At 31.0% G+C, this 19,003-nt stretch overlaps 1 protein-coding gene across 1 annotated transcript; it reads left to right on the top strand.

The window, feature by feature from the left end:
- The first annotated feature begins 4 nt into the window (after positions 1 to 4).
- Positions 5 to 18,516, top strand: LOC112691636 (pickpocket protein 19-like). The gene is made up of 10 exons (XM_025565972.1): positions 5 to 116; positions 186 to 389; positions 1,829 to 1,988; positions 2,695 to 2,837; positions 5,070 to 5,226; positions 7,760 to 8,051; positions 8,804 to 8,857; positions 9,012 to 9,147; positions 15,387 to 15,508; positions 18,250 to 18,516. Exons 1-10 carry the CDS (start codon positions 22 to 24, stop codon positions 18,420 to 18,422), a joined length of 1,536 nt encoding a protein of 511 aa, XP_025421757.1. The 5' UTR covers positions 5 to 21; the 3' UTR covers positions 18,423 to 18,516.
- The last annotated feature ends 487 nt before the right edge of the window (positions 18,517 to 19,003 follow it).

The following is a 19,003-nucleotide window of genomic DNA, read 5'->3' as shown; positions in this document are numbered from 1 at the left end:
TAAAGTTATTTTACATTCTCAATGTCTCTGAAAATGATTTGGATTGACTACTGCGAAAATGGTTCAATACATGGTTTGAGACATGTTGTACAAAAAAATGGAAGATCATGGGAGAGGTATCAAACTACCAAAAGATTTATTTAAATTTTAGCAATCAAACTGTAATAAACTTTGCATTAAAACAGGTTCCTGTGGATTTTGTTGTTGATTATTGCTAGCATCATAATTATAGTTTTAGTATCATCATCATGGGAAAAGTATTCTTATTCTTTAATGGAAGTCGTCATTGATAATCCTCGCTATCCACTCAACTACATTGATTTTCCTGCAGTTACTATTTGCCCAATCAACAAAATAATGTATTCCAAGGCTCTCAGCTTAGTGCTCAAGTATATAAAATTAATTTAACTAGATATTATTTGTAACAGTAGAAACTATCACATTATCTACTAACAATACATTTGAATTGACCAAGCATAAACACATTTTAATATTATTATTATATTTTTATATTATTAACAATTTTTAACGTTTTACATATTTTAAATGTTTATAATAGCAAACTATGTCATGTGGTGTTTGGATGGTTTAAATAACTTAAATTTTAATATTCTTATATTAACGGTTATATTATTCATAAGATCTTACTATTGATTAAAATAATTTAATATAATATGAAAGTAATTACTTAATTTCAACTTTTGTATAATTCAATATTTTTTTTTTAAAAATAATTAATCGATGTATGATATATTTATACTGAATAACTTATGAATCATGAATTGCTTATTGTTCAGTTCATTCTAAACACCAGTTGATATAATGTTTAGAAAGTAATTTAATAGTATTTATTATTTCAATTTAATGAGCTTCTTCGCTCTACCTCTAGTAGATAACTAATCCAAAACTATTATAAATGTTACTACCTACATGTTTACGGATTTAAGTACAAAAGGAGCATTAATATTTTAATTTTTAAAACAACTGCTGTTGTGCGTTAAAAGCTATATCATATAATATTTCTTTGAGCTATTCATTTCGCCGTTTTATAATTTGGCTAATGCACCAATATCAAAAAAAATTATTTTCACCAACAACATTCATATCGGTGAAATGTACACTAGTTTTTTTTAAGTGTTAACAGTCATATTATTTCCAATACAATTCAATTTCCTTTCGACTGGGTTTGTTGTCGACGTACAATATTCTTGATCGGACGTCAATGAGCCGTTACGAGTAGTGGGCGTTTTTCGTTCATTTGTGGTCATGGAAAACGAATTCCTTGTATTGTTGATTGATACGGGAAAACCTGCCACCCCGTCGATTATTTTTATTATGCGAATATGTAAATAACACATAAAAACGGTAAACATTGAAATTGATTCTCCGGTCTCGGGAATCGACGACTGCGATAAAATCGCGTCGGGAGGCGAAAAAACTAAATATCACCAGAACTTAATGTACATACACACGTTTAAGTTTCAGTCGTGGGTTGTGCGTTAGATGTCAGATAAATCGAAAACTCCGCGCTCCCAACCGACCAAAAACCATAACGCCACTCCCCACCGTACCGATATCGATGGCAATCGATGTGTAGCGTTCAACCCTCCCACAAGAACTTGCCGAGAAGAACGGCGAGTTCCTAAATTTAATATTGGCAATTATTTTTGAGGAATTAAAAAAAAAATTAATCGATTTCCAGCCGATCTCACGTACCTGTCACAACGACGTGCTGAATCACGTCCACTGGGCGAAATTGATTCCGTTTTCAACGTTATCATATACTCGTATGTTGTTGTTGGGTTTCAATTTTTTTTTTTTTTTTTAGTAAATATTCTAACGATTCGGACATGAAAACCAAATGGTCGAACTCCCTTCAAGTTTTCGGAAGGATGAGATTCCCGCAAAACACGAATCTACATTTTTTTCTACAGAACAGGTCCGTGGTGCACATACCGCTGGACGATATATCCGACATCATGTTGAAAGTGAGTTGTGCGACCAGAACTAACGTTTAATTGTTATTGCACTGCAGTTGCCGTAATCGCCGCCCGAATGAACGATGTTATTGGTATCGGTACGCGCGCGTTAGGTACATTATAACCTGATTGGGTAAAACATAATTTTTCCGTGAATAAATAAAACATTAAAACCGAGATCAGCGGTGTTCTTTAACAACTACGCGGGTATTTAGAACTATTCAATACGGGACGTGTTTTGTGTATCATAAAATAGTATGACAATGAGGTCTATAAAAATAAAAAGTTGAAACGTCGAAACATTTTCTAAACAATAAACTCTTTGTGCGCGTTTAAAATCTCAACATATTTTGAAAATAATAAAACACAACTTGGTTATATCTGGCAGATGATATAGCAATAGATACATTATTATGAGAGGTCCGATATAGATGCTTTGAAAGCATAAAAAAATGCATTTTCGAAATTCGTCGCCGAACGCCAGATCGTCCAATAGTGTGCCGTTAATCGGTCAAGCGCGGCGCGATTTCCATGTCACTCTTATCGATGTCGATTCCAACCGAGTAACCGCATTGCGAAGTCTATAGCTTAGATCATACTACTATACATAACTATAAAATATACTATATATATATATATATAAGTGAAAAATACATTTTTCACCTCGCACTTTTGGTCTTTTTTTTTTTTTTTTTCGTTGTTTACGAAATTACAGTTGGCTCCGACCATCGAGGATATATTTCACAAGTGTTTTTGGCGAGGTATAGCGTACAGATGTGTTGATATCCTGCGGTTTCAACGCACCGAAGAAGGATTTTGTTATTCGTTCAACAGCAAGACGGCCAAGAGGAATATCAAGTACCTATATGGTGTTATTTTAAATAAAGAAGTAGAAACAAATAATCGTACATTTTGTTTGTTACAATATTCATTAACGGTGTGCATTATCGGTCTTGAAACCTATAATACGTATCGCGGACGGGACATTTATTGTTTTTTTTGAAAAGAGCTATACATTTGCTTTAACGATGTATAACATTTAACTGCAGTGTAGTTTTGATAATGGTCCTGCGAATCCTATTATCCGGATCCTATTTTGGTTTGATGCTCATTTATTCTACTTCAAAGTTGACCTCGAGCTGTTTCGTACATTCATTCTAACACGTTTATGTTTCGATTTTATGATGCAACCAGTGGCGACCACGTAGAGTACCAAGTGGTGCAATTGCACTGATTTCTCGTGGGTCCCAGGGCCTACATAAATTTGAGGGTTCCACTCTGATCTCTGGAGCAAACACTGTAAATGCATAATTATTCATCTGGATCTTTAGATCGCTGAATAAAAGGTAAAGTGTTGGCAGTGCCAAATATGCAAACAAATATAAATATATAATGATTAATATAGATAACTACGAGTGTAATAACGTTAATTGTGTTTGTAGTTTGTGTCAGGGCTCAGGAAGCCACCCCAAGATTTATATGCTATGTAACTACTATATAGACAGGGCCTCACGCTTAAAATTTTCATTGAAAATAATTTTGTACGGAAATATCATAAAATAAAACGTGAAATGTGTGGATCGCCTGGCGATTTCTAGAGAAATCCGTTGACGTGTAATAAAAAAAACAACAAAACAACAAAATTATATTACAATTAACATGTCATGTATGCACCAACGTCGACCCGTACGGCACGCGACACTGTGTGGAATACTGATGAGATACCTACATAGAAAATTTATTTTATCGCATTTCTTACATTTAATCAGTCATTATCTGATATCGGGTGCAGCTGTAACCTAACCAATAAAAATATAAAATAGTATGTTTTATTTCAATCAAACGAATATAGTTGTTTGGATGTAGACCAAAATAAATTTGGGAGCCCTATAATTATAATTGCATTGGTTCATGGAAAACTTGTGGGCGTCACTGAATGCAAGTATAATATATTTATATTTCATATTAACTCAATTAACACCTAGCGACCAGGTGAGGCATATAACAATTAAATATTTTTATATTTTATATTCACTCCTTTAATCCGAAATTGTAGACGTGGAAGATGTACCTACATCGTGTAATCATCGATGTAAAATATTTTCATATTTTATTTTATTTTATTTACATTTTATTTTTATTATATGAGTACTACGTGAACAAAATTAATACGTCGTTGTAAATAGCGAAATGCGGATTTCATAAGGTGCTGTACGTAAGGTTATTTACAAAACCACTGAGAAACTCATTTTTAGTATGAATATGATGCTTGTGTATCCATTAAAATTTAGACAAGCAAATGACTTTGCTACAGAACTTTAGATATTGCTGTAGAATTGTTCGTTTGGTTATCAAATTATCAGGATACCAATTAATCTTTCCAAAGGTGGGCAAATTGTTTATTATAATTTTGAAAATTAGATCTTTCTAAAGAACGCAGCCACTTCTTTTGTGATCTACATACTAATTAAAAAAAGTAGATTAACTTTTTTTAAACTGAGTTAAGTTAATATTTTTCTTTATTATCTTTTAACTTGGCGAGTTAAATTTATGAATTGTTACCTGTTAACTTTTAACTTATCGATTTTGTATTCTCTTACCTTTAATTAACTCGACTTAATTATTTTTATTAACTTGCTCACCTTTGAATGTTTCTATGTCAGCAAATAAATAATGAACTTTTATCTTCGTTAAGTGTTTCATGTATTTCCTTAAAAATCCTATCAACAATTTGAAACTTGTTCCAACGACTATAGTGCACTTCGTAGTTAAATCGTGCTGAGTCAAACTATTATAGGCTCAGGCACACAGAACGCAGTCTGGTATCGCGGCGGTTAGCGATCTGATGATGGCACACAGGCAGCGATAATTTGTGAGCTGTCTGCTACAACTGTCATAATCTAGTAATCTAGAACACAGTTGCTTATAATATGTCCACTTCATTTCAATTTTTAATAATCGTCATTTTACGATAACGTCTTCTAATATTATAACGTATTCTAATATATTAACGTCTTCTAATAATTAGTAGAATTTTTATACGAGTATTTCAAATAATAGTATAATATTATAGTGTTTTTCGTGACATAGAGTCGACAATATTATCAACCCTCCGTTTATCGGGAAAGAAGGAGAACTTTTTCCAATAAGAAACAACGCCGCAGGTGAAAGGACGGGACTAAAACTTGTCATGTACAATATGAGCAACGAGTTCTTTCCCGATGACGAGCGCAGGAGGGGATACAATGTGAGTATTCATACATGTAGGTACACTTATAACTATGCACTCTACAGTTGTGAGTCAAAATCATGAACCACTTCAAACATTTTTCACAGGCAATATACAGTTGTCTTGTAAAGTATTCGAATAAAAATATTTAAATCCTTTTTTTCATTTGGTTACGATATTAAAAAATATATTACAATACGTATTCTGAATACGTTTTTTTAGTATTTTTATTTTATAATTAAATTCTTGATTAGGAAAAAAAATGATTTGTGTTTATAAATTTACGTTCCAGTTTATGATGGCGATGTTAAAAATATTATTTATGTTAATAAATTATTAAGATTATTTAATAAAGTAGGGAGATTGGTGATGACTAGACTTAGGGACTTCTAGCATTAGCATACTTTTTTAAATTATTATTAAATATAGCAGAGTACGGAATAAATTTGTTTCTCGGTGCTATGATATCAGATCTAATATTTGAATGTTCATATTTTTGCATATTTGATAGATTTTGCAGGAGAGTGCATATTTTGACAAATTTTTCAAATTTAAAATTAAAAACTATAGATACTCGTACATACAACTAAATATACATATTTCAACCAGTCGAAAAAAAATATACTAAGAGTACTAAGTCCTCATAGTTATAATTTTTAATAAGTTATAATTTTTGTGTAAGTATAAATAATACTATAAACCTGTATCGACCGTATAACCCACTGGATATCGATCGAATGTCGATAAAGATAATAGTCGATTAGAGTAATAAATTATTTGTTTAGTAAACTAGGTATGGCATACAATTTGAGTCTATTGCTAAAAATTAATTTGAGAAAAAATTTGGATATGAAGTAGCTCCAGCAGGATTGTTTGTTGACCCTCATCTTCCATTTCAAGCAGCAACGCCAGATGGTCTTACTGGGGATGATTCAATTATAGAAAATAAATGCCAATTTTTTATAAAAGATTTAACTCCTCTTGATGCATAAAAATAGAAAAAGTTGAACTTTATGTATGTACAATCGAGTAACCTATTTTTAAAAAAAACTCATTCTTATTACTACCAGACACAAGGACAGTTGCGTATAATAGACCGAAAATATTGCTACTTTGTTATATGGACACCAAAAGGTATACATTTTACTGAACGTGCTATTTATTATTATTTCATTATTGTAATTTTTTTTAAAATTATTTTTGTAAGGAATTTGTGTGGATAAAATTGAACGCGATGATGATTTCTGGCGTAATAGAATGGAGCTGATTTTATCAGAATTCTATATTGAATACATGGTACCAGAAATAGTGAATCCTCGATATTTAAAAAATAAATATAAAACATATACAACGTACCAATGATTTGTTTATTTTAAAGTTATTAATTTTCGAAAAGAAGAAAATATATTTAGTAGATATAATAGTCGGGTAAATTATATTAAATTGTATGTACAACGAAATCATGTAGGCCAACGCGATTACAGAATATAGATAAACATTTTTATTTCAAATTATTTTATTTATAAACAGTATTGCGATAACAATGCGACTAGTCGATTATTATTGTTTTTGCGTTTCGCAACCACGCAACGTCGAATCATATGTAAAACGTCGTACGAGTATATTTTGTAACATTATGTAATGACAAAATACTATAGTCTACGAGTAGCCGACCAATTTGGGATTGGTGATTTTTTACGGTTTATAGACGGGTTACGGGTTTGTAGTTAGTGAAGTTGTACTCTAATTCGGTTAATGCTTCATAAATTTCTACTTCAGTAATCGAGATCGGTAGATTTTTGGATTATCACAGAAAGGATTCTATCTTCCGGGAGTTGATATGTACCTTTGATACTTAATTTTGATCTCGGAAAGATATTTTGTAACAGTAACGATAGACGGCCGATAAGTTTATTCATAAAAAAATATTTTTCTTATGAATGTTGACGTTTTCGATTATTATTGGTGAGATTTTTTTTATAAAATCAGTACAGTCGTTAATATCGTAAATATATAATGATTAATTTTTTGCTTTACCTGCAAAATATCCATATCGATAACTTCCGAATTGGCACCGTTTGAATCATCGTTAAGATTCTAGAGTAGTGCACATCTGTTATTGTTTTCAAGTCGCGGAGAGAGCGCGTTCCTGCTAGTGCCTTTACCAGGGAAGTACTGGTATTTGGCATGGTCGAACCGTGCGATGAACTTTGAATTTGCGCACGGCGGTATTAGACGAACGAGCGATTAACATAAGCACAACCTGTTACAATAACGTCGTCGCGCGAAGGAATGGACACAGCAGTGACAGTGTTCCAACGATGCCGCGGCTGTTGTTTAAGGTTTTTTAAACGAGGGGACTGGACCGGGCCGGACGGACCGCGGTAAACTGAAAAACCAAAAGTCCAGACCATGGTCCGATCCGGACCGGTTTTGACCAGACCATGCAGACCTCTATCGCGCGCACGGTTCGTCGCTGGCGTGCGTCGCTGTCGTTACGTCATGGATTTTCTGATCCGTCTGATTCTTTTTCACCCACCCTGCAAAACAGGTGATGGTGCACACGCCCGAAACGTTCCCGGACGTGTCGACCGGTTACAAGTTGCACGCGGCGCACGATCGCATCTATCGGATATCGGTGAGCGTGGCCCAGGTGAAGGCGGACGATTCGCTAAACCGCCTCAGCAAGCACAACCGATACTGTTACATGTACGGCGCGAAAACGATGGACGACCTTCCGGAGTTCGCGAGCGAAAACGAGGACACGTGTTACAGCGATTGCCGACTGAAGACCGTCTACGACAAGTGCAACTGCACGCAGTACTTTTTCGAACCGTACAAAGGTAAGTACGGATTAACGGTTCGGCCCTGAATTTCAGCATCGCGGTACATTAAAAGATAAACGTAACTGATCTAGATCTAGATGCTGACTCAGAGCCGGCCCGAGCAAAAAATAGTGCACTAGGCAAAATTAAATTTTATCCCCTCTAAAAAAAAAATTGAGCTCTCATTTAACTTAGCCTCTCCTCCTATGTTTTATGTGACATATCTACATAAAAAAATATTTAAATTTTTTTTTTATATATGTACAAAGACTTAAAAATGATTTATATAATTATTACTCAAAACCCATCACTATTGCTATCGTGACTTTAAATATCACCACATTATTAATAGTGAAGCATGTTTTCCTTATAATTCATAAATGAAACGAGTTTAAATTAGTAAAAATAACTGTTCTATATTTTAAACACGATTTTTAATCAATTTGGTAGTTTATCTAATCAACCCTCCTAAATGCTGCAGCTCCAAATTAATTGAAAATAAATTTGTTTATGGATGTGTCTCTGATCCAATCGCGCGATAATGTGCCATATGAGTTTATATTAGAAATAACAAATACATGTTGACATTTTTTTAATAACATAAAAATAAAGTTATAATCATATAACCGAATAAAACATAGCAACACTTACGATTGTATTTATTGAAATTAAAGTTCCTTCGGTAATTTATTATGCATTTAAAATCTAAAAATCCTATTATCTATTATATGTATTATAACATCTAAGTTTGTATTTCTTTTCTTATGTAGGCCTTGGAACTCATTGTGGAATTCAACACATACCGTGTTTGATTGTTAACGATGGTAATATCGAACGTTCTCAATATCTTTTTTTCTATTTATAAAGCTATCAGTAAAATGTCTATACGACACACAAATGTCTTTTTCTGACGTCGTGTTTTGTAACATCGTATTGCACGAATCTGCATGTACCTATACATATTTTCATTACCTTTAGTAATTCAACGGAACCCAACGGCTCCGATAGATGAACCAGGGTTTTTCGAATGGAGCATACCAGTGTCCATGAACTGCAGTTGCCCATCACCGTGTTCGTTTATCGAGTATACAACCGAGCTTCAACATGACGTAAGGTAAGCACGTATGTACGCGTGGAACTTGGTAATTTTTTTTTTTTTTTTGTAGGCAGGCCAAAAATTTTGTTTTATTCAAAAGTAATGTAGTAGAGTTGTAATTATGATTACTGATTGTTGTAGCCCATCGAATTTTAGGATTGATTTAAAATATTTAATTCAGATCATAAATTACTATAGTTTCGGTAGGATATAAAATATAAAACTAATCGCAGTATGAAAAAACTAGATATTTAATATTAAAACATGATTAGCTGGGCTCAAAGTTGTCGGGAAGCGCGTCCGATGTAGAACGCACAAAACAACACAATATGATGATCGATGGAAATTAAATAACCATGATGTCCGATGGTATAACAGTGTTTATTATGCTAAACCGAATAGAGACAAATGGACGTAGCCGTTTGGATGTAAAAAAAAATGTATAAATAAAATAAATAATATTATTATTATAATAGATCATCGTTAAAATGATAAGACAAATTAAAAAAAATTAAAAATCAATAGTTATGGTTTAATTATAGGTGTTTATACATTATAAAATCTTTGATATTATTTACTCATAATATAATTAATGGTATTGTATCATATTTAACTTAATCGATTGTTATTGAATATTTCGTAGGTATTACCTAAGATTGAATTTTATCGTTTTAAGAATAGGTAACTCGTATAATAACATATGAATATCAACCTCCTAGTTTGTGAAAAATACAAGCCGGACGATTTGTATTTTACAGCCAAATTGAAGCAGATAAGAGTCCCTGCCCAAAATAAATTTATTGATGCGGACAGACGTGTTTTAAGAATTGTTCAAACTCATGAAAGTAAAGCTAAAATATCATTTTTACGCGGAATCGCTCACAATATTTCTCTGCATTAATGCAAAATATTGATAAATTTTTAATATTATAAGATAATACAGTTAATATAAATAGTAAATTTATTTTATTTAATGATTTATAATTTTATTTTTTTTAATTAATTTTTTTGACCTCCAATTGTCCCCACGTCCAAACGGATTCGTTCATTTGTTCCATATCGATAATAATAAAATCAGGCGCTTGAGCCAGTTGCATGAATTAATACAATCTATACACGATACACAAATGACAAAAATTATGGTTTTCGGTGGACGGTCCATGACGCGTATGATCATGGTTTTTCAATCGCGGAACACACGCATAGACTCGGTGGCAGTGGACGTCGTCGCGATAGTTCTAGGTACCAGTGGCGTGCGGTAATATTTTATCTTGGGTAAGCGCTAAAATAAAATTTCAAATTAAAATAAAAAAAAAGGTATTTTATTAATAAAAAATAAAAATTACAATCTAAAATTTATTTATAGATAAAATCCATTCGCCTTTCATGTCTTAAAAATTCGTTAATAACTTTATCATAAAATTCTGGATGATTTTTTTCTTTGTGCAGGAGTTCCTTTTCGATTGAAATTAATGATAATGAACTAAGTCTTTCTTGCCCTTGTGTAGATCTTTGATACGATTTAATTCGTTTTAATACCGAAAAAGAACGTTCAACTGAACCTGTTGTACTAGGAATAGTTAAAATTAATTGACTGAGTTTAAATACTTCTTGGGACGTAGATATTAAATCATTTATCTTAATTTTTTTGACTAAATCATATGGATTAATATTTAAAAATTCTTCAGATGTGTATAATACAATTAATTCGTTTCGTAATCTAATAAAATCAAATATTTCTCCGAAAATTGACTCTCGCAAGTTTTCTAGATCAGAGTTTTGAAATTCGTTACATTACTTGAGTCAACTAATGACAAAAATTCAAATTTATTTAAAGAACCAAATCGCGCTTGCAAATTTGTCAATATGATATCAATTATTTCATTAAAAAGTACTTTTTAAAATGTTTTCTGGTCACGAATTTTACGCTGTAGCTCAAAATCGCCTTTAATAAAACTGTTTCCCATAATTTTTCAAATAGATTTAACCAATAATTTTGTAGTTGACATTTAGTTTCTTCAATTTTTTTCTCACGATATAAAATATCTAAACGTTTAGTTTGTAACACTTCATATAAAATATCAGTCAAACTAAATATTATACTAAATACTATTAGCAAAAAGTATGTTTGTCGACTATCCAAAAAGTTGATGAACCCTTGAGATAATACTATCGCTTCATTACCCCAATCATTGGAATTATCTAATACGTGTTGAAATATGAATTGTATTCATGAACCGTATTTACTAAGCTAGAAGAAAAATTCCATCTAGTCGGCGCATTTTTTGGCATTTTTTTTCTTGTAAAATTAAATAAAACATGTGTACGTTTAGAAGATTCAGTAAAAAATGATGCCATACCAGTAAGTGTTTGAAAAAAAATCTTACAGTCTTTTATATTTGATGCTGATTGTGAAAATACAAGATTTAATGAATGACTAAAACAATGGACAAATAATGCTTTTGGGTAGGGCTCCTTTACTTTAACTTGTAGTCTTCCAACATGACCACTCATAACGGACGCTCCGTCTTAAGTTTGAGCTACTAATTTATGTTTTAATTCATACCTATTAACTATATCAACTACGTGTTTTAATAAACCGTCTGCTGCTCTATCAACATTAACGTCGACAAATGAGGTAAAACGTTCACGTGCTTCCCCAGTTTCATGCTGGACATACCTTAAAGTTGTTGATACTTGAGACAGATTTGTTATGTCTGAAGTTTCATCTAATAATATTGCAACAAAATTAGAATTTTTTATTTCTGATTCAATGGACGTTGATATGATGTTGCTAATTGAGCAAATAAGATCATTTTGAATTCTATTGGATGTACCACGGAATATTTTTGATGTTTCTAAATGCACGTTTAAAATAGAATCATAAGATGATAATAAATTTAAACAACCGAGGAAATTTCCTTGATTGAAAGAATCAACTCTTTCATTGTGACCATTAAATGGTAATTCATGGATCGCCAAAAAACAAACACAATCAATAAAACGTTTTAAAACGTCTCTATTTTTTTTTTTACCAATTCATTATAGCGTATTACATCTAAACGTTTTTGTTCATCAAGCTGCAAATCAATTCTAGATTTTCCAAACTTTTTTAATTTTAAAACTGAAGAAATATGTGTTTGAGATCTTTCATGTTTTTGAATACCATTTATTAAATTATTGAAGTTAACAAAACCACTATGAGACCAAACATTTTTTTCCCTGGTGAATAAAACACAAGGCCAATAGAACATTTTATTTAATTTTGCACTACCAGCCAACCATAAAGTATTAAAATAATTAGAAATATTAAAATAACAAACGTAAACTTTGTTTTTTTCTTTAAGATAAGATGTCAATTTTGGAATTTTTGGACATGGTCGACCATTTTTTACAATTGTTAATTTTTCATCAACATTTTTTAAATTAAATTCATTTTCCAAAAGATGCTTGATTAAGCAATTGTTTGAATAAGTATTCATTATCTATAAAAACAAATATAAACAACGAATATAATTTGATTCCTCTTAATTATAATAATTTTATTTATTTAAATATTAATTATCTATACTAATTCCATAAAATTATGCAATAGGAATTTAATATACTTACATTAAAAATTTTTGTTCAACAAAATTTAACTATGAAGACTTGTGGACACGTTGACGGTTGACGGTTGACGACAAAATAATTTATTTATCATAAGTATAGTATAGTATAATATAAGTAGTATAGTTATAACTTATAATATGTATATTGAAAACAAAAATAATCCGATATGCATTGTAAGAATATTGGAATTTCGTTTTTAAAAATATCGATAAGCGCTCGGCATAGCCATCACGTAAAAACGTGTATATCCCCTTCTACCACAACTGGTCATTCCTATAAATAACTATATAAGAAAGGCAATCTAAAATACTAACGCTTCTGTAGAGAAATTGCCTATAAAAAAAAAATCATTTAATTTTTTTCAAAATCTGATACATTTTTTTAAATTGAACACAAAAATAAGAATTAATAAATATTTGTAATTTTAATGTTTTAATGTAAATAAATTGTCATTTAACATCAGAAATATTAATCTTTTTATTTTTTTATTTTTGGCTGGGCATGCGCCGCTTACCTAGCTTGTCCTGACCGCACGCCACTGCTAGGTACCCCTCCTGTGATAGATGGGAAATCGGGTGTCGCGTTGACGCGTATATCACGTATGTTGCGCTGCTTCCAACCCCCATATGAAAAAATATAGACATTTTGTATGCCATCAATTAGCACGTAATTAGCATGAATATGAAAGGAGTGATCGATATGTAGGTTACTGAAACCTGATAAGTTTGATTAGTTGAAAAGTTATAAAGATCGAATCACCCACTTTATTTGAAAATACTACGTATATTGGCCTTCCAATACCTGTGCAAGTGTGTATGTATAAAATAATATTGTAATCAGTGACGTTTACTCTGGGTAAGCAAGTTGTGTTACATTTAAGCGTAATAATTACGTATGATGTTATATATATATACACATTATTTATGTATAATATTTATTAAATTATTCGTCATAGAGGGGGGGGGGGGCGGATGAAATGTTATTCCAACCGTCTATACTTGTTCATATGGGGGAGGGGGGGGGCAGCGCAGCGTAAGTACGTATATCGATTCCGCCGATTTTGTATCGACTCCGCCGACTATTGTTATAATACTACTATAATATCAAAATATATTCATTAGCTTTTTACTATACACATTTTCAAGAACGGACATTATTTTTAACTCGTATACTTTTTACTACAAGACAAATGTAAAGACACATATGCTCGATGATTTGAATATGTCGTGGAAAAATGTTCAGACACAAATTTATTATTCACTCCATAAAAAAATAGTTTCTGTTTTTGAAGAATCTGTATATATTGGTGCAAAAACAATATGGTCTGAAATACAGGCATTTGGATATAGATTTCATTTGACACAAAATTGGTGGAAACTTATTCAAAGTCTTGGTAAATATATATTTGAATACACATACAATTATATTATTGTTATATTGAAGTAAACGGTTACTATAATTTTATAAAATTTAGACATTTTATCTAATACTACAAGGGGGGTAGGGGGCGAACAGCGTACGGCGGAATCGATATAAACCTTTTTCCCAAGCATGTAGTTTCGGCGAAATCAATAAACTCCCACCACGTTGATGGACGCGCCCCGCGAACTTGTGGTGGATCAGAAAAGATAGACACGGCCGTCGACAACCGTTGTCATGACGACTGCTGCGCGGTCCACGTCAAAGTTAGCCCGAGTAGGTATCTATTAATATGTTATTGACATGGTATTTCTTGTAGTCAGTTGCATAAATTGAGAAATGCTGTGAATGTGACTGCATTAGGAGAGAGCCTTTTTCCATTTCTGGAGTAATATTTCTTCTTTTTTCGTCTCTTTTTACAAATATTTACGAGTTGAAAATTGAAAAATTCTTGGAACAAATTAGCCATTGCTTTCGAAAAACAATTACTAGTGAAATAATTCGGGTAGATCGTTTCATATTTCTAAAAATGGTTGTTACAAAAGAACTACATTAATTAATATGATAGGTCGAACTTTCAAACTGTGTTTTATATTTTGCACAAAAGAAAAAAGGTATCTTTTAACACTTATAACACTTTTAACATCTTATAACACTTGGGCAAATGTAAAATGTCTGTAAGCAGCACACATTTCATTAATTCGAAATTACAAAACAACTTTAAAATGCGAACATAATTATTCAGTAAATGTTTCGTGTCGCTACAATTAAAATTTATAAAATAACAACTATATAACTAATGTTGTTTAATGGAAACTCGATGAAATATCCGATTCCGAAGATAGTAAAACTGTTGTTTAATGAAGATATAAATTATTTATAGTTCTATTTACAGATATTTCCTTATTTAATATAATATAAACTATTAAGGACATTTAATTAGTTTTATTATTTTTCCTTTAGACCTAATATAGAATATTAATAATAATAATAATAATAATAATTTAGAATTTAAGCCTTTATGTTTTTCAAATTTGGGCTAAATATTTAAAATTATGATTATGCCACTGCCAACAACTAGTGTCAATTTTACTAATATTATGTTAGTACGATATCCCAATGAAAACAACAAAAATTTAAAAAAAAACTGTTACCCATTCCCGAAATAAAGCATTTAGAAATTCTATGAATATAATGGTGTGAATTATGATTTTATATTTCTACAGATCATTTATTAACACAAAAGTTTTGTCTACGAGATACATGGTTGACGTGGAAGTGAATTATAGAGAATTGTTTGCTACGAGCTACCGACGGTCCATGAAATACAATACGCAAGACTTGTTAGGTATTGAAATCAAAATGATGTGTTTATATTTTAATATATTTATTATTTTATGTTTTATAGCTTATATTTTTTAATTTTTTTTAGTTTATACTAATTAAAAAAGGCAACTAAATATTATACATGATAGATGTACAGTAGTGTTAGGTCATAAATTTGGATTCTCCAAAAAATTCGACTTTCAGATTCCGAAAACAGGATTTTCAAACTTCGGCTAGTTAGATTTTTTCTTATTATTAGTATTCACGAAGGGACAATTATTAATAACTAGTTTTCTTTAAAATCTACTTAATAATTTGTGCAATTTAATAAGGTATATAGTATAATATATTGAAGTATAATAATTATTATGGGACATGAACGCATAAAACAATTTTTAATAGTTACGCGCATAACAATGGGTATCATGTGACGATCTATTTTTTTTATTCTACTTAAACACTGTGTCCTACTTTTCGTTCAATATCCTCATAAATTATTAATTATAATGAACGGTAAATGGCAGAAAGACGAAGTTAGCAAAAATTGTACAATAGACAACCAAGCATTCAGTACAACTGAAACGCGAACAATGTATAATTTATGTGCTTTAGATGTAATGAATGTTTGATTTCCTATTGTCAAATTTATTAAACAATTTATTATTCTGTTAAATAAGATTAAGTTCATATAATATTATTCCTTACAAAACTTTAAAAGCATTACATTTTTAAACCAATATAATAAATATATACTTTGTAAGAAATACACGATATCATTAAACTCTTTGTATTTGATATTTAAATCCAATTTATTATAAAACATAATTAAAAATAATATAACCTCAGTGACAAACTATATGTAATATCAATACTTTCTTTGTATAAAATATAAAAAACAATGTATGCAGTTATTGATATGCCTTGTTGTTGCACCGTAATAAAAACCGGACATCTCCATTTGTATAAAATCTCTGTATTTAATGATCGGATTCGTCTGATTGTTGTATCAATCGACGAAAAATATTTTTTTGTAACTATAAAAGCTGAAAAAACGATTTTTTCAAAAAGAGTGAAATGTGTAATTGTTGCTACGTGGTCTTCAGTTAATCAGGTGCACACATCGGTTGAACTCCAAACGACCATAGATTACTAACCGACGTGTCTACGCACGTAGCTATTGTAAGGCCCTCTGGAACAGTAGCGGCTCGTAGTAAATATTCTGAGAAGACTTAAATTATTTAACATAAACTTCATGCAACTACGAACATGAAAAACCCTTTTATTGAAAAATGAATTACACTTAATATTTAATTTAATATTTAGTTAATATTTTTAACTTAATTTGATTGTAATTTTTTTATAAACTAATTTAGTTCTGCAATACTTTTTATCTGCGAATGTACGGTGTACAATGACTAACGACGGCGCGATGGTACGGAAATTATTGTTGTGAACCCAGTTTCAATAAAGTCTATAAATACGTAAATTATTCTCCCCGGCTCCCACCGACTAACAAGCCAAACCATTACATGTTACGATTGAACCTGTCGGACATCAGTTACACTGAAACGGTGACCGTCGTCGAAAGTACTAAAATAGTTTTTCCATCGAAATAACTATTTATAGATCTTATATTTATTTGGCTTTAAATTTATAATATTAAATATAGAAAACGCAGGGCCATATTTAGGAATTTGACACCAGGGGGCAACAATTAAAAACGCTTCATTATACCAAATACAAATTTCTGCGAGTTTAAAAAGATGTTTCTGAAGAACAATTCGTTGCTGGTGTACACAAAAACATTCTAAGTGCAATGTCAACATAAGGATAGATTGTTTATAAATCTTTGGATCTATCGACAGTACTCAACCGTTATCGAGTTTGTGTGTGTGTGTGTGTGTGTGTGTGTCGTAACGCCGTGCAATTGGCGATATATATTTTTTTTTAGATACACTTTTTATTTTGTAAAGCGGTTTCACTTCAAAAATATTAGATCATTAAATATTGAAAATATAGAAAAATTAGCCACCTTCTCATATTCAGCCGCCCGGGGCAACAGCATCTTGTAGCTCTCCCCTAAATACGGCCCTGATAAAACGCTATAACATATTTTCAATAAAAATAAAAATATTTTTATACATTTTTAAATAGTAATTATTTACAAGTAGCTGTTTTTTTTTTAAGGGGAGACACAGTTTCAGTCTCCCCTGACGAGCCGCCCTTGTCCTGAAGCACAACGAATGTGTGGTCCGTTAATTATTTAATCGCTAATATTTATACTTCTCAACACGTAAAGCTGCGAAAACTTTTTTTTTTAACAAACATTTTTGAATGATTACAAACTATATGCATAATAACCGATTATAATTTATTATAGGAAACTAAAAAAATGTTACATAATTGTTTTTAGTGGTTCATGTGTTTCTGTGCACCATAGCATAAACCGTCACTGTATATACGTTAGACGCCTACTTTTGAGTTTATAAATTCAGAATGATCGTCCAAGTGAATCGTTTCTTAATTTTTTCTATGGTGTATTTTCTACCTAAACATTTATTCTTGATCAAATATGAATGATATATTGTATTTTTCTTAGTATAACTTTGACAAATTTTAATTTTTTTGATCAATAATAAACTATGCTCACTTGGTAAAAATTACATTGCAATACATTATAAATTATATTACTACATAAATAATTTTATATCTTTGTCGGTCACCTTCTATAATTATGTCATTGTCGATTTCATATTTTACCAGTATCGTTTGGAGGAGTAGCCAGTCTGTTTCTCGGTTGTAGTCTAGTCAGCATAGTGGAAATCTTTTACGTAATCTACAAAACTTCTGTGGAGCTCTTGCAGAAACACTGCTGTGAAACGTGTTACATGGAAGAATCAGACTCTGAGACGCCGCAACATCCATTTACCAATTAAACTGTTTTCCATAATCTTTCCGCCTTTAAATTGTAGATCTAGAGTTATAAAATGTTTGTCATAAGATGCGTATTTTAGTTTATGTAGCGATGTAAAGAAGGTAATAGATATTTATACAATGATGGATTTTTATTATTTAAATATATAATTAGTATGTAAATTATATCTCACATCATAAATTCTCTAGTTTATGATAATAATTGTATTTTATTTATATAATATGGAATTTTAATTTTTTTAATTAATAAACTTTGGTGCAACATTAATTGCTTGATAACAGAATAATATTGTTATTAATTTTTATATTTGTTTTTATCTTTTTTTCGCTGAGTAACATTGTGTTAGCATTGATTAAATATACATGTACATATATATGTATATTTAATCTATGGTGTTAGTTACATATAATTTCCCTGACCGTTATAGGTATGGGTAGGTTAGAGTGGTATAAGCGGCGTAAACGTGATTCATTCGTATAATCAACCGAAACTCATCTACAAGACGGTGCCGAAATGCAGTTACGATTTCTAGTCTCCTGGTACTAAATTTTCTCTGAATCTCGATTTCTCCTAATTAATATA

This window comes from Sipha flava, unplaced genomic scaffold (genome assembly GCF_003268045.1).
Source record: "Sipha flava isolate LNK unplaced genomic scaffold, YSA_version1 65_pilon_pilon, whole genome shotgun sequence".
NCBI lineage: Eukaryota > Metazoa > Arthropoda > Insecta > Hemiptera > Aphididae > Sipha > Sipha flava.
The sequence above is the reverse complement of the archived record's forward strand: the minus strand, read 5'-3'. Positions and strand labels throughout refer to the sequence as shown.